This window comes from Oncorhynchus gorbuscha, linkage group LG20 (genome assembly GCF_021184085.1).
Source record: "Oncorhynchus gorbuscha isolate QuinsamMale2020 ecotype Even-year linkage group LG20, OgorEven_v1.0, whole genome shotgun sequence".
In the NCBI taxonomy this organism is placed as follows: domain Eukaryota; kingdom Metazoa; phylum Chordata; class Actinopteri; order Salmoniformes; family Salmonidae; genus Oncorhynchus; species Oncorhynchus gorbuscha.
In genome coordinates this window covers 6,696,971-6,714,060 of record NC_060192.1, presented here as the reverse complement: position 1 = coordinate 6,714,060, position 17,090 = coordinate 6,696,971, and the positions used below count along the sequence as shown (strand labels likewise).

The 17,090-nt window shown below is 49.7% G+C and overlaps 1 protein-coding gene across 4 annotated transcripts in view; it reads left to right on the top strand.

Moving 5' to 3' along the window:
- The window catches only part of hapln1b (hyaluronan and proteoglycan link protein 1b), a 37,945-nt gene that overhangs the window by 14,398 nt on the left and 6,457 nt on the right, over window positions 1–17,090 (top strand). The window contains exons 1-2 of one of the 4 annotated variants that reach the window (XM_046317766.1): window positions 3,763–3,822; window positions 16,583–16,714. In XM_046317766.1, the coding sequence (XP_046173722.1) occupies window positions 16,612–16,714 (103 nt within the window). In that variant the 5' untranslated portion in view covers window positions 3,763–3,822; window positions 16,583–16,611. Of the gene's footprint in view, window positions 1–3,762; window positions 3,823–15,290; window positions 15,510–16,035; window positions 16,116–16,582; window positions 16,715–17,090 lie in introns of those variants that run through there. The other 3 variants (XM_046317767.1, XM_046317768.1, XM_046317765.1) reach the window with 3 other exon arrangements.

Genomic DNA, 17,090 nt, shown 5'->3' with positions numbered 1-17,090 from the left:
CTTTGCTGACCCTCTAGCCCCATTTATACCTGGTGCTAACATGCATCCTTAGTGATCGTGTCCACATTCTGATTGGGCCCACATTTTCAGACAGGTGTAGACGATTAAAAGACACATTGTGATCTGATTGTGAACAGACCTTCCTGACCACCTCCGGAAGTATTCAGGCATCTTACAAGTGTGAACAGATCTTGAGAGTGAAACCATAAATCGGGGATGGGCAACTTTGATGGGTAAAAAAATCCACAGGCCTACAAAAGGGGGGGACAGTTGCCCATCCCTGATTTAAATCATTATTATCCCGCCTTGTAATATCATTGACAGGTTGTGCCATTGACTTATGGCACCAATATGTGTCTTAAAAAAATACATAACAGGTATTATTTTGAAAGATTAGCTGTCAAATAATTTCCATACAGGGAATCCGGTCCGTGAACAGGTGAGACACATTTTAATACCATGTGTAGACATATTTTGTGTGTGTGTGTGTGTGTGTGTGTGTGTGTGTGTGTGTGTGTGTGTGTGTGTGTGTGTGTGTGTGTGTGTGTGTGTGTGTGTGTGTGTGTGTGTGTGTGTGTGTGTGTGTGTGTGTGTGTGTGTGTGTGTGTGTGTGTGTGTGTGTGTGTGTCCGTCACTCCTCACAGAGGCATGGTGACTCATCAAAAAAATCAGCTCAGTGATGAACTGCAGGATCCCAGTCGTCTCACAGTCACAGTCCATCAGAATGTCACTATAGCTGGTTACTGTTGGGACGTGCCTGTCATTCTGCAGTCCTGGTTTAGTCTTGGTGCTGCTCGGGCAGACTCCCAAGGAGTATGTGCGCTGGGGATGATTCCACAGAGTGTTTAACTCTAGCCAGAGAGCCTGTTTTATGCCTGGCCTAGGGAAAGGATTTGTGAGGGTTAATTGTCCTCTCTGGTACGTGTGTTTGGTCGTAAATAAGGCCGGCACTAGTCATTGGTCACTGGGTATGTCCTGGTCACCCTCTTTTCTCCTCCAACCTATAGAATGTAGGTTGTAAGGAGCTCTGAAAGTGGACTCAGTGACATTTTGATGACGGTCATAAATTAACAGTAATGGAGGACAGTCAGTCAGTCGGTGCCCAGTCATAATGTTATGTCACCGACTGGCTATCTGGTTACTCACCGCCAACCAGACCCTTTCAGTGGCCGGGGCCACGTATGAAAACATGCAGGCACGCATAGACACAAACACTGGGAGTGGTTGTGTTGCCCTGTTCCCCGGAGAGAGCCTGATATGTGGTATCTACGGCAGGGACAAGGATTCCACAAAGAAATAAGAGAAGAAGCAAAAATGATCATGCAAATCCACGTTCTATCAATTCAAATACAGACATGTAGCAAATACATTTTTTGACATTTTGTTTTCGTATACGTTTTAATGACTCTAAATAGTTTTCCAAATCCGATTTTTAAAAATAAGAAAAGGCGCTTTTTCTTCATAAATTTAGATTTGTGTATGAACGTTTTTCCTAAGAAAAAAAAAGAGATTTATGACATACTCACGTTCAATTGTGGAATCAGTGTGGTAAAATAATATATCAAACTTAGATATTTCAATGGTTTGTATGCATTTTGTTGCCAAGATCAGTCCAGAACACCTCACTCTGTAAACAATGACAGAAGAAGTGTTCAACAGATTCCGTTTCTAGTTCACTAAAACTGCATTCACTGGTAACGTATATATTTAGAAATCAAGCTATTACACGGATAAAATATATGGATAATCTTAAAGGAGATCTCCTTTACTTTATTGGTCACCGTAAATTTGTGTGGAGTGAGCCAAGCACGGCGCCAGTTTACATCAAACGATGAAGCCCAATAAAATATCGCAGAGGGAATAGACATCCTAGACCAACAGGAATCGTGATGGCGGTCTAAATGTCTTCGACTTCACTCTCTTCAATCAGATATCAAAATTCAACTGGGTTAAAAGGGACATAAATCAATCCTCATAGTTTCCGGAATATTACACCTCATTTTGTTTTTCAGAAGCTCGGAGGGCTTCATTTCTTTTACTACCACGTCCGTATATTGTGGGCAAATCTCCTGTGAAATTGACGGCTTTTCACAAGCAGGCTTTAATGTGCTGGGGTTTGCTGTTTTAACACAACTTTTCACCTCATAAATGTTTTTTATGGACTAATGGGTCGATATTACGGTAGGAATCTATTTACCAGGAGAGAATTTATGGAAATATACAAGGCACTGACACTGTTATAAAAGCTGTACCTAGTGGGATAAAATCTCCACTTCAGAATAATGCATCTTTATTCTCCTATTGTGCCATCCAGGTGAATGGCACAGGTTTACGAGATAAGAAATTCAACAATCGTTTATTAAGGGAATTATATTATTGTCTTTTCATTCTAATCCACTCAGTGAAAAACAGAAAGGACGGAAACAATGACTCCCCAAATCATATTATTGCTGGTGATGTGGGTTGCCAGACACAAAGCCAGAGCATGGACCCAGGAGCCAAAGGGGGGATGGAGGCTGAAGAGGGCCAAAACCAGGGGCCCATGGGGTGGAAGAGGATTGGATTGGAGGTGGGAGACCTCACAGTGTTTCTTGGACATATTTGTCTTGGAGCCCTCACTCAGTTTGCTTTAAGTCTGTGCTGGAAAGTGTTTGTGCAACCCTCCACCGATGCTCCCTAAGTGTGTGTATGTGTCCAAAAGTTAACCCAAAAGCTTTAGTCATCTCCAGTATCCTGAGTGCCTTGTGAAAGAGCTTGGCACACGTCCATTCATCAATATGGGAAAGGGGTCAACGCTTTAAAGGGATAGTTACTTTGAGGTGATTTGTGCCCAGAGTGTGGATTTCGGTCTTCCTTGGCACAGCTACATTCAGGCAAGGGAACACACCAGTCATTTGGTCATTGGGTGAACTATCCCTTTAAATGCTAAGTTCTCGTACAGATGACAGTGTAAACCCCATTCTCTGTTGCATTAACCATTAGTCTGTGTGTGATTGTCATGTAGAGGTTAATAGACATGTTCCCAGAACTGTGTTCCCAAATTAGGAATGGAAATATAAAGTGAGGGCGCCAGCTGGTTTTCACTGTGATAGCCTGATTGCAATGTCTTAGCCAGACAGCCAGTGTGTGTGTGTGTGTGTGTGTGTGTGTGTGTGTGTGTGTGTGTGTGTGTGTGTGTGTGTGTGTGTGTGTGTGTGTGTGTGTGTGTGTGTGTGTGTGTGTGTGTGTGTGTGTGTGTGTGTGTGTGTGTGTGTGTGTGTGTGTGTGTGTGTGTGTGTGTGTGTGTGTGACAGAACCCTCGCAGCACTTAGATTACTGTGACATCATCTGTATACTTTATATTTGATCTTGGCAATGAGCACCTTAAGTGTGCGTTTGTGTGTGTATGTGCGTGTATGTCTCTGTCTTGCTCTTGCTCTCTGTCTCACCATCAGCTGTTCTTTGATATTGTATCCCGATCGCTTGTCTAACTGTTGATACATACACTCCAAGTAAAATCTCTCTCTCTTTCTGTCTTGTTCTCTCTCTGTATTTACTCTGGACTGTAATCACAGTGTGTTGCCCGTAGCTCCAATCACTTGCTTGATGTTGTAACTGAACATGATCAGCAACTGGGAGTTGTCCTGTGTTGTTGAATCGATGCCAGGGACAGACTGACAGACATGTGAAAAGATATACAGCACCAGTCAAAAATGTGTACACGCCTACTCATTCCAGGGTTATTCTTTATTACAGACTAACCATCAAACAGGCAATACAGGTGTAACGGTTCTCCTCTTCGTCTGAGGAAGAGTAGTCAAGATCGGACCAACACGCAGCGTGGTAAGTGTCCATGTTAATATTTTAATATAACAGAACACGAAAACAAAAACAACAACGAGAATGTAAGAAACGAAACAGTCCTGTCAGGTGAAACAACACAAAACAGAAAACAACTACCCACCAACACAGGGGACACAATCGCAATCGCACTCCACACTGCACTTTCCCACCTGGACAAAGGAACACCTATGTGAGAATGCTGTTCACTGACTACAACTCCGCGTTTAACACAATAGGACCCACAAAGCTCATCACTAAGCTAAAGACCCTGGTACTGAACCCCCACTCTGCAACTAGATCCTGGACTTCCTGATGGGCCGTCCCCCAGGTGGTAAGGGTAGACATCAACACATGGTAAGGGTAGACAACAACACGGGGGCCCCTCAGGGGTGCATGCTTAGTCCCCTCCTGTACTCCCTGTTCACCCACGACTGCGTGGCTGAACACGACGCCAACACCATCATTAAGTTTGGTGATGACACAACAGTGGTAGACCTGATTACCGACAATGATGAGACAGCCTATGGGGAGGAGGTCAGAGAACTGGCAGTGTGGTGCCAGGACAACAACCTCTCTCTCAATGTGAGCAAGACAAAGGAGCTAATCATGGACTACGGGAAAAGGAGTGCCGAGCACGCACCCAATAACATCGACAGCGCTGTAGTGGAGCAGGTTGATAGTTTCAAGTTCCTTGGTGTCCACATCACCAACAAACTGTGGTCCCTAAACACCAAGACAATCGTAGAGAGGGTACGACAACACCTTTTCCCCCTCTGGAGACTGAAAAGATTTGTTATGGGTCCCCAGATGCTCAAAAAGTTCTACAGCTGCACCATTGAGAGCATACTGACCAGTTGCATCAACACCTGGTATGGCAACTGCTCTGTATCTCACCGTAAGGCACTAGAGAGGGTAGTTCGTACGGCCCAGTACATCACTGGGGCGAAGCTTCCTGCCATCCAAAACCTATATACTAGGAGGTGTCAGAGGAAAGCCCCAAAAAATGGTTTGACTCCAGTCACCCAAGTCATACCGCACGGCAATCGGTACCGGAGCACCAAGTCTCGGACCAAAAGGATCCTAAACAGCTTCTTCCCCCAAGCCATAAGGCTACTGAACAATTAATCAAATGGACACCCGGACTATTTACATTGACACCCCACCTCCTCCCCATTTGTTTGTACACTGCTGCTACTCATTGTTTATTATCTATGCATAGTTCATTTAACCCCTACTTACATGGAAAAAAATGACCTTGTCTAACCTGTAACCCCGCACATTGACTCGGTAACGATACCCCCTGTATAAAGCCTCATTCATGTTTTTTTTACTGTGTTACTTTGTATTCTTTTTTACTTTAGTTTATTTGGTAAATATTTTCTTAACTCTTTCTTGAACTGCATTGCTGGTTAAGGGCTTGTAAGTATTCAGCACATGTGACGAATTCAATTGGATTTGATTTAATTAGAAAACTATGAAATAACACACATGGAATCGTGTAGTAACCAAAAAAGTGTGAAACAAATCCAAATATATTTTATATTAAGAATCTTCAAAGTAGCCACCCTTTGCCTTGATGACAGCTTCATAAGGGAATGCATTTCAATTAACAGGTGTGCCTTGTTAAAAGTTCATTTGTGGATTTTCTTTCCTTCTTGATGCGTTTCAACCAATCAGTTGTGTTGTGACAAGTTTGTGAACGTTTCTTCAAGTCCAGTCGCAAAAACAATCAAGCGCCTTGATGAAACTGGCTCTCATGAGGACCGCCACAGGAAAGGAAGACCTAGAGTTAATTCTGCTGCAGAGGATAAGTTCCTTAGAGTTAACTGCACTTCAGTTTTCAGCCTAAATAAATGCTTCACAGAGTTCAAGTAATAGACACATCTCAACATCAACTGTTCAGAAGAGCCTGTGTGAATCAGGCCTTCATGGTCAAATTGCTGCAAAGAAACCCACTACTAAAGGACACTAATAATAAGAAAAGACTTGCTTTGGGAAAGAAACACGAGTAATGGACATTAGACAGGTGGAAATCTGTCCTTTGATCTGATGAGTCAAAATTTGAGAATTTTGGTTCCAACCACTGTGTCTTTGTGAGACACATAGTAGGTGAACGGATGATCTCTGAATGTGTGATGAGGAGGTGTGATGATGTGGGGGTGGTTTGCTGGTGACACTGTCTGTGATTTATTTAGAATTCAAGGCAAACTTAACCAGCATGGCTACCACAGCATTATTCAGTGATACGCCATCCCATCTGGTTTGCGCTTAGTGGGACTATAATTTTGTTTGTCAACAGTGTTGGACCGCAGAGTGAAGTAAAAGCAGCCAACAAGTGGTCAGCATATGTGGGAACTCCTTCAAGACTGTTGGAAAAGCATTCCAGGTGAAGCAGGTTGAGAGAATGCCAAGAGTGTGCAAAGCTGTCATCAAGGCAAAGGGTGGCTACTTTGAAGAATCTAAAATCTAAAATCTATTTTGATATGTTCAGCACTTTTGTGGTTACTACATGATTCCATACGTGTTATTTCATAGTTTTGATGTCTTCACTATTATTCTACAATCTAGAAAATAGTAAAAAAAAAATATATTTTAAACTTGAGTCAGTAGGTGTTTCCAAACCTTTGACTGCTACTGTGTGTATATATATATATATATATATATATATATATATATATATATATATATATATATATATATATATATATATATATATATGCTCCACCTTTATCTATACAGGTACGTCAATTAAGACCAAATTGTTCTTCACAATGAAGACCTGTCTCCCACATCCTTCTCGTATTCCACTACAGCTGCATCTGTTCCCTTTCAGTCCTTTCTTCAACAAACATAGCATCATGGTCTTAGTTGTCTATAGTTCCATCAGAGACACTTAGACTCTTCATAAGATAATTCACAACCCAGCTCCATCATCGCAGCATCACAGCTGATTAGCATCCAGACACACAGTTTGTTTTACTATCCTTGTGGAGACCAAAACATTTATTCCCGTAAGAAAAAACAGATTTTCCATAACCCCTAAACCTAACCCTAAACCCCTAACCCTAAAACTAAACCAAACCAGGACTTCTGGCCCCCACAAGGATAGTGAAACCAAACCATACCACACACACACACACACACACACACACACACACACACACACACACACACACACACACACACACACACACACACACACACACACACACACACACACACACACACACACACACACACACACACACACACACACACACACACCTGGCCCGTAAAACACTCCTGCCTGTTTACACTCCACACAGATGGGCCAATGGAATGTCTTTACCGGTGACATCAGGTATTGTGACAAACACACATGCCGTGTGTGTGTGCGTATATGTGTGAGTGTTTGAGTTCCCAGGGTTATAGGCTGTGATTGGGAACACAGGCGATTGCATGCACATACACACCTGTTCCCTTCTTTGAGGACTGTGTGTTTAATCTACAGTAGCCGTGTTAAAGGCTGGTCAATGTGGCGTGTCTGACTGATACTAAAACTCTGCATCCCTTATACCGCTGCAGAGCTGGTCTTTCTCTCTCTTTGCCCCTCTATATCTCCCCCTTTCTCTCTCTCTCTCTCCCCACTCCCTCTCTATATCTCCCCACTCCCTCTCCTCCCCGTTCTCTCTCTCTCTCCCCACTCCCTCTCCTCCCCTTTCTCTCTCTCTCTCCCCACTCCCTCTCTATATCTCCCCACTCCCTCTCCTCCCCTTTCTCTCTCTCCCCACTCCCTCTCTATATCTCCCCACTCCCTCTCCTCCCCTTTCTCTCTCTCTCCCCACTCCCTCTCTATATCTCCCCACTCCCTCTCTCCTCCCCTTTCTCTCTCTCTCCCCACTCCCTCTCTATATCTCCCCACTCCCTCTCTCCTCCCCTTTCTCTCTCTCTCTCCCCACTCCCTCTCTATATCTCCCCACTCCTTCCCTCTCCTCCCCTTTCTCTCTCTCTCTCCCCACTCCCTCTCTATATCTCCCCACTCCCTCTCCTCCCCTTTCTCTCTCTCTCCCCACTCCCTCTCTATATCTCCCCACTCCCTCTCCTCCCCGTTCTCTCTCTCTCCCCACTCCCTCTCCTCCCCTTTCTCTCTCTCTCCCCCCCTCCCTCTCCTCCCCTTTCTCTCTCTCTCCCCAACTCCCTCTCTATATCTCCCCACTCCCTCTCCTCCTCTTTCTCTCTCTCCCAACTCCTCTCTATATCTCCCCACTCCCCACCCTCCCTTTCTCTCTCTCTCCCCCACTCCCTCTCTATATCTCCCCACTCCCTCTCCTCTCCTTTCTCTCTCCCCACTCCCTCTCTATATCTCCCCACTCCCTCTCCTCTCCTTTCTCTCTCTCCCCACTCCCTCTCTATATCTCCCCACTCCCTCTCCTCTCCTTTCTCTCTCTCTCTCCCCACTCCCTCTCTATATCTCCCCACTCCCTCTCCTCTCCTTTCTCTCTCTCTCTCTCCCCACTCCCTCTCCTCCCCACTCCCTCTCTCTCCTTTCTCTCTCTCTCCCCACTCCCTCTCTATATCTCCACACTCCTTCCCTCTCCTCCCCTTTCTCTCTCTCTCTCTCCCCACTCCCTCTCTATATCTCCCCACTCCCTCTCCTCTCCTTTCTCTCTCTCTCTCCCCACTCCCTCTCTATATCTCCCCACTCCTTCCCTCTCGTCCCCTTTCTCTCTCTCTCCCCCCACTCCCTCTCTATATCTCCCCACTCCTTCCCTCTCCTCCCCTTTCTCTCTCTCTCCCCACTCCCTCCCTCTCATCCCCTTTCTCTCTCTATATATCTTCCCACTCCCTCTCCTCCCCTTTCTCTCTCTCTCTCCCCCACTCCCTCTCTATATCTCCCCACTCCCTCTCCTCCCCGTTCTCTCTCTCTCTCCCCACTCCCTCTCCTCCCCTTTCTGTCTCTCTCTCCCCACTCCCTCTCTATATCTCCCCACTCCCTCTCCTCCCCTTTCTCTCTCTCTCTCCCAACTCCCTCTCTATATCTCCCCACTCCCTCTCCTCCCTTTCTCTCTCTCTCTCCCAACTCCCTCTCTATATCTCCCCACTCCCTCTCCTCCCCTTTCTCTCTCTCTCTCCCCACTCCCTCTCTATATCTGCCCACTCCATCTCCTCCCCTTTCTCTCTATATATCTCCCCACTCCTTCGCTCTCCTCCCCTTTCTCTCTCTCTCTCCCCACTCCCTCTCTATATCTCCACACTCCTTCCCTCTCCTCCCCTTTCTCTCTCTCTCTCTCCCCACTCCCTCTCTATATATCTCCACACTCCTTCCCTCTCCCCTTTCTCTCTCTCTCTCTCCCCACTCCCTCCCTCTCCTCCCCTTTCTCTCTCTCCCTCCCCTTTCTCTCTCTCTCTCCCCACTCCCTCTCCTCTCCTTTCTCTCTCTCCCAACTCCCTCCCTCTCCTCCCCTTTCTCTCTCTCTCCCCACTCCCTCTCTATATCTCCCCACTCCCTCTCTCTCTCCCCTTTCTCTCTCTCCCCACTCCCTCTCTATATCTCCCCACTCCCTCTCTCCTCCCCTTTCTCTCTCTCTCTCCCCACTCCCTCTCTATATCTCCCCACTCCTTCCCTCTCCTCCCCTTTCTCTCTCTCTCTCCCCCACTCCCTCTCTATATCTCCCCACTCCCTCTCCTCCCCTTTCTCTCTCTCTCCCCCCACTCCCTCTCTATATCTCCCCACTCCCTCTCCTCCCCGTTCTCTCTCTCTCCCCACTCCCTCTCCTCCCCTTTCTCTCTCTCTCTCCCCCTCCCTCTCCTCCCCTTTCTCTCTCTCTCTCCCAACTCCCTCTCTATATCTCCCCACTCCCTCTCCTCCTCTTTCTCTCTCTCCCAACTCCCTCTCTATATCTCCCCACTCCCTCTCCTCCCCTTTCTCTCTCTCTCCCCACTCCCTCTCTATATCTCCCCACTCCCTCCCTCTCCTCCCCTTTCTATCTCTCTCTCCCCACTCCCTCTCTATATCTCCCCACTCCCTCTCCTCCCATTTCTCTCTCTCTCCCCTCCCTCTCTATATCTCCCCACTCCCTCTCCTCCCCATTCTCTCTCTCTCCCCACTCCCTCTCCTCTCTCTCTCTCTCTCCCCACTCCCTCTCTATAGCTCCCCACTCCTTCCCTCTCCTCCCCTTTCTCTCACTCTCCCCACTCCCTCTCTATATCTCCCCAGTCCCTCTCCCCCTTTCTCTCTCTCTCCCCACTCCCTCTCCTCCCCTTTCTCTCTCTCTCTCCCAACTCCCTCTCTATATCTCCCCACTCCCTCTCTTCCCCTTTCTCTCTCTCCCAACTCCCTCTCTATATCTCCCCACTCCCTCTCCTCTCCTTTCTCTCTCTCTCTCCCCACTCCCTCTCTATATCTCCCCACTCCCTCTCCTCTCCTTTCTCTCTCTCTCTCCCCACTCCCTCTCTATATCTCCCCACTCCCTCTCCTCTCCTTTCTCTCTCTCTCTCCCCACTCCCTCTCTATATCTCCCCACTCCCTCTCCTCTCCTTTCTCTCTCTCTCTCCCCACTCCCTCTCTATATCTCCCCACTCCCTCTCCTCTCCTTTCTCTCTCTCTCTCCCCACTCCCTCTCTATATCTCCACACTCCTTCCCTCTCCTCCCCTTTCTCTCTCTCTCTCCCCACTCCCTCTCTATATCTCCCCACTCCCTCTCCTCTCCTTTCTCTCTCTCTCCCCCACTCCCTCTCTATATCTCCCCACTCCTTCCCTCTCGTCCCCTTTCTCTCTCTCCCCCACTCCCTCTCTATATCTCCCCACTCCTTCCCTCTCCTCCCCTTTCTCTCTCTCTCCCCACTCCCTCTCTATATCTCCCCACTCCCTCCCTCTCATCCCCTTTCTCTCTCTATATATCTTCCCACTCCCTCTCCTCCCCTTTCTCTCTCTCTCTCTCCCCACTCCCTCTCTATATCTCCCCACTCCCTCTCCTCCCCGTTCTCTCTCTCTCTCCCCACTCCCTCTCCTCCCCTTTCTGTCTCTCTCTCCCCACTCCCTCTCTATATCTCCCCACTCCCTCTCCTCCCCTTTCTCTCTCTCTCTCCCAACTCCCTCTCTATATCTCCCCACTCCCTCTCCTCCCCTTTCTCTCTCTCTCTCCCAACTCCCTCTCTATATCTCCCCACTCCCTCTCCTCCCCTTCTCTCTCTCTCTCCCCACTCCCTCTCTATATCTCCCCACTCCATCTCCTCCCCTTTCTCTCTATATATCTCCCCACTCCTTCGCTCTCCTCCCCTTCTCTCTCTCTCTCCCCACTCCCTCTCTATATCTCCACACTCCTTCCCTCTCCTCCCCTTTCTCTCTCTCTCTCTCCCCACTCCCTCTCTATATATCTCCACACTCCTTCCCTCTCCTCCCCTTTCTCTCTCTCTCTCTCCCCACTCCCTCTCCTCTCCTTTCTCTCTCTCCCAACTCCCTCCCTCTCCTCCCCTTCTCTCTCTCTCCCACTCCCTCTCTATATCTCCCCACTCCCTCTCCTCCCTCTCTCTCTCTCTCTCTCTCTCTCTCTCTCTCTCTCTCTCTCTCTCTCTCTCTCTCTCTCTCTCTCTCTCTCTCTCTCTCTCTCCCCACTCCCTCTCTATATCTCCCCACTCCCTCTCTCCTCCCCTTTCTCTCTCTCTCTCCCCCACTCCCTCTCTATATCTCCCCACTCCTTCCCTCTCCTCCCCTTTCTCTCTCTCTCCCCACTCCCTCTCCTCCCTTTCTCTCTCTCTCCCCACTCCCTCTCTCTCTCCCCACTCCCTCTCTATATCTCCCCACTCCCTCCCTCTCCTCCCCTTTCTCTCTCTCTCTCCCCACTCCCTCTCTATATCTCCCCACTCCATCTCCTCCCCTTTCTCTCTCTCTCCCCACTCCCTCTCCTCTCCTTTCTCTCTCTCTCTCCCCACTCCCTCTCTATATCTCCCCACTCCTTCCCTCTCCTCCCCTTTCTCTCTCTCTCTCCCCACTCCCTCTCCTCCCCTTTCTCTCTCTCTCCCCACTCCCTCTCTCTCTCTCCCCACTCCCTCTCTATATCTCCCCACTCCCTCCCTCTCCTCCCCTTTCTCTCTCTCTCTCCCCACTCCCTCTCTATATCTCCCCACTCCATCTCCTCCCCTTTCTCTCTCTCACCCCACTCCCTCTCCTCTCCTTTCTCTCTCTCTCTCCCCACTCCCTCTCTATATCTCCCCACTCCCTCCCTCTCCTCACCTTTCTCTGTCTCCTCCCACTCCCTCTCTATCTCCCCACTCCCTCTCCTCCCCTTTCTCTCTCTCTCCCCACTCCCTCTCTATATCTCCCCACTCCCTCTCCTCCCTTTCTCTCTCTCTCCCCCACTCCCTCTCTATATCTCCCCACTCCCTTCCTCTTCTCCCCTTTCTCTCTCTCTCTCCCCACTCCCTCTCTATATCTCCCCACTCCATCTCCTCCCTTTCTCTCTCTCTCTCCCTCCCTCTCCTCTCCTTTCTCTCTCTCTCTCCCCACTCCCTCTCTATATCTCCCCACTCCTTCCCTCTCCTCCCCTTTCTCTCTCTCTCTCCCCACTCCCTCTCCTCCCCTTTCTCTCTCTCCCCCCACTCCCTCTCTCTCTCTCCCCACTCCCTCTCTATATATCCCCACTCCCTCCCTCTCCTCCCCTTTCTCTCTCTCTCTCCCCACTCCCTCTCTATATCTCCCCACTCCATCTCCTCCCCTTTCTCTCTCTCACCCCACTCCTTCTCCTCTCCTTTCTCTCTCTCTCTCCCCACTCCTTCTCCTCTCCTTTCTCTCTCTCTCTCCCCACTCCCTCTCTATATCTCCCCACTCCCTCCCTCTCCTCACCTTTCTCTGTCTATCTCCCCACTCCCTCTCCTCCCCTTTCTCTCTCTCTCCCCACTCCCTCTCTATATCTCCCCACTCCCTCTCCTCCCCTTTCTCTCTCTCTCCCCACTCCCTCTCTATATCTCCCCACTCCCTTCCTCTTCTCCCCTTTCTCTCTCTCTCTCCCCACTCCCTCTCTATATCTCCCCACTCCATCTCCTCCCCTTTCTCTCTCTCTCCCCACTCCCTCTCCTCTCCTTTCTCTCTCTCTCTCCCCACTCCCTCTCTATATCTCCCCACTCCCTCTCTCCTCCCCTTTCTCTCTCTCTCTCCCCACTCCCTCTCTATATCTCCCCACTCCTTCCCTCTCCTCCCCTTTCTCTCTCTCTCTCCCCACTCCCTCTCCTCCCTTTCTCTCTCTCTCCCCACTCCCTCTCTCCCCCACTCCCTCTCTATCCCCCCACTCCCTCCCTCTCCTCCCCTTTCTCTCTCTCTCCCCCACTCCCTCTCTATATCTCCCCACTCCATCTCCTCCCCTTTCTCTCTCTCTCCCCACTCCCTCTCCTCTCCTTTCTCTCTCTCTCTCCCCACTCCCTCTCTATATCTCCCCACTCCTTCCCTCTCCTCCCCTTTCTCTCTCTCTCCCCCACTCCCTCTCCTCCCCTTTCTCTCTCTCTCCCCACTCCCTCTCTCTCTCTCCCCACTCCCTCTCTATATCTCCCCACTCCCTCCCTCTCCTCCCCTTTCTCTCTCTCTCTCTCCCCCACTCCCTCTCTATATCTCCCCACTCCATCTCCTCCCCTTTCTCTCTCTCACCCCACTCCCTCTCCTCTCCTTTCTCTCTCTCTCCCCCCTCCCTCTCTATATCTCCCCACTCCCTCCCTCTCCTCACCTTTCTCTGTCTATCTCCCCACTCCCTCTCTATCTCCCCACTCCCTCTCCTCCCCTTTCTCTCTCTCTCCCCACTCCCTCTCTATATCTCCCCACTCCCTCTCCTCCCCTTTCTCTCTCTCTCCCCACTCCCTCTCTATATCTCCCCACTCCCTTCCTCTTCTCCCCTTTCTCTCTCTCTCTCCCCACTCCCTCTCTATATCTCCCCACTCCATCTCCTCCCCTTTCTCTCTCTCTCCCCACTCCCTCTCCTCTCCTTTCTCTCTCTCTCTCCCCACTCCCTCTCTATATCTCCCCACTCCTTCCCTCTCCTCCCCTTTCTCTCTCTCTCTCCCCACTCCCTCTCCTCCCCTTTCTCTCTCTCTCCCCCACTCCCTCTCTCTCTCTCCTCACTCCCTCTCTATATCCCCACTCCCTCCCTCTCCTCCCCTTTCTCTCTCTCTCTCCCCACTCCCTCTCTATATCTCCCCACTCCATCTCCTCCCCTCTCTCTCTCTCACCCCACTCCTTCTCCTCTCTCTCTCTCTCTCTCTCCCCACTCCCTCTCTATATCTCCCCATCCCTCCCTCTCCTCACCTTTCTCTGTCTATCTCCCCACTCCCTCTCTATCTCCCCACTCCCTCTCCTCCCCTTTCTCTCTCCTCCCCACTCCCTCTCTATATCTCCCCACTCCCTCTCCTCCCCTTTCTCTCTCTCTCCCCACTCCCTCTCTATATCTCCCCACTCCCTTCCTCTTCTCCCCTTTCTCTCTCTCTCTCCCCCACTCCCTCTCTATATCTCCCCACTCCATCTCCTCCCTCTCTCTCTCCCCCACTCCCTCTCCTCTCCTTTCTCTCTCTCTCCCCCACTCCCTCTCTATATCCCCCCACTCCCTCCTTCTCCTCCCCTTTCTCTCTCTATCTCCCCACTCCCTCTCTATATCTCCCCACTCCCTCCCTCTCCTCCCCCTTTCTCTCTCTCTCTCCCCACTCCCTCTCTATATCTCCCCACTCCATCTCCTCCCCCTTCTCTCTCTCTCTCCCCACTCCCTCTCCTCCCCTTTCTCTCTCTCTCTCTCTCTCTCTCTCTCTCTCTCTCTCTCTCTCTCTCTCTCTCTCTCTCCCCCTTTCTCTCTCTCTCTCTCTCTCTCCCCTCTTCTCCCTCTCCTCCTCTCTCTCTCTCTCCCATGCCCTCTCCTCCCCCTCTCTCTCTCTCTCTCTCTCTCTCTCTCTCTCTCTCTCTCTCTCTCTCTCTCTCTCTCTCTCTCCCACTCCCTCTCCTCCCCTTTCTCTCTCTCTCTCGAAGTTACTTTACACTTCATTTCTCTCTCCTGCAGAGGAGAACTCAGTTGAGGAGATTCTCTCGCTGTTTCTCTCTCTCCTTCCCTGAGGAAAGGACATCTCGTCATCTCTCTCTCTCTCTCTCTCTCTCTCTCTCTCTCTCTCTCTCTCTCTCTCTCTCTCTCTCTCTCTCTTATCACTCCCCACATCCTGGTCTGCTTAATTGCTATTTTCAGGCTGGGAGGGGGATGAGGGTGGTGTGCGTTCGTGCGTTAGTACATACTGTATCAGTGTGTGTGTGTGTGTGTGTGTGTGTGTGTGTGTGTGTGTGTGTGTGTGTGTGTGTGTGTGTGTGTGTGTGTGTGTGTGTGTGTGTGTGTGTGTGTGTGTGTGTGTGTGTGTGTGTGTGTGTGTGTGTGTGTGTGTGTGTGTGTGTGCTCTGCAGAGTAGTGTTCTGCTGACTGCAGAAGCCCTACCTGGCAGTGTCAGCCAGTGCGTCAGCACTAGGGGATGGAGGGAGTGAATGAAGGGAAAAAAAATAATTGAGGATCAATCAGAGTGACTGCGGAGAACCCCCACACCACTCACCACATACCGCTCTCACACACACACTGCTCACACAGAAACCGCTCACACACACACACACCGCTCACACACTGTGTTTTTGCATGGCTGTGCTCACACACACTCTTTAGGAGTAGGGGAAGGAGTGTGCGTATACTCTGTACGTTGAGATGGTGAGTCCTCCTATTCTATTTTTGTGGTGTGTGTGTGTGTGTGTGTGTGTGTGTGTGTGTGTGTGTGTGTGTGTGTGTGTGTGTGTGTGTGTGTGTGTGTGTGTGTGTGTGTGTGTGTGTGTGTGTGTGTGTGTGTGTGTGTGTGTGTGTGTGTGTGTGTGTGTGTGTGTGTGTGTGTGGACAGGGCTGAAGATGGATAATGTGTGAGGGCGCTGGTGAGAAAAGTGTGTTTGGCAAAGTTTCCCCTCCGGCTGGCTCCCTGGGACGCGATATGATCCTCTCTCTGTGTGTGTAGGACTCTGTGTGTACTCGCTCTTCTTCTTCAGTGTTCTACGGGAACAGGTACTCTGGCTCTGTGGACATGCACTGTGCGGTTGGGATTAGTGATATGGAGAGGGATTATGTGAGATGCATGTTTTCAGGAATAGGTTATGTCGATGATGATTGTGATAGAGGGATGCCGATGATGACATTGATAAGAGTGTAATAGTGAGAATAATGCCAATGATGATAACGATAAGGATTGAGGAGATGAGTGGTAATGACATTGACGATGGTAATTGAGGATAATGACTTTCTGTAGTTATCATGATGACGGCGATGACGGTGAGAACAACTAGTTTCGCTTACTCATTGCCGTGCTATAAATCTTTCTGCTACTGCCCTATATATCTCTGGTGTGTGTGTGTGTGTGTGTGTGTGTGTGTGTGTGTGTGTGTGTGTGTGTGTGTGTGTGTGTGTGTGTGTGTGTGTGTGTGTGTGTGTGTGTGTGTGTGTGTGGTGTGTGTGTGTGTGTGTGGGGGTGGGGGGGGCGTGCTTGCTGTGACAAGGACACAGAGAGTGCTGCATTCCTATTGCAATCAGAATGCTCCAGAGGGAACCTACAGCACTGCAGATATATATTCTGTACAGAGGGATGTTCTCAGGTCACACACACGCACTTGCACACACACAACACTCACACACACACACACGGACGACACACGCCAGGCACACACTTTACGGAGGCAGGTGTTTTGCTGGTGGTTAAGGATTTCCTGACCCCCCCCCCCCCTCTCTCTCTCTTTGTGCAGTGAGCAGACTCCGGGTGTAGTGACAGAAGATGCTTCCTGCGCTGATCTGTGCCCTGGTCTCTCTGAGCTTGGCCGACAACTTTGACACGGCATACCCTGAACTGGAGCACTACAGGACCATCTATGTACAAGGTAGACGCCTGCGGGTGTTGGTGTATGTAATGATAGTCTAGCACCTCGAATTGAAAGTCACTCTGGATAAGAGTGTGTGCTGAGTGGCAAAGACAATGTCCATTTACCTGTCGCTGTGTTTCGTTTACGACACACTCCTGGAATGTCTCCTGTGGTTTCATAGTATCATCTTATCTCGGTGTGTGTGTGTGTGTGTGTGTGTGTGTGTGTGTGTGTGTGTCCTCACGCACTGCAACTGTTGAATGATATGCTATGTTGGGGTCTTGTTTTCTCTGTCTGATAGCCTATCTGCTATCTCTCTTTATTTGGGCTGTAGAGGCAGATTGCAGGTCAGATATGTCCCTGTTTGTGTCATGTTTAGAAAGCAAGTGCAGTG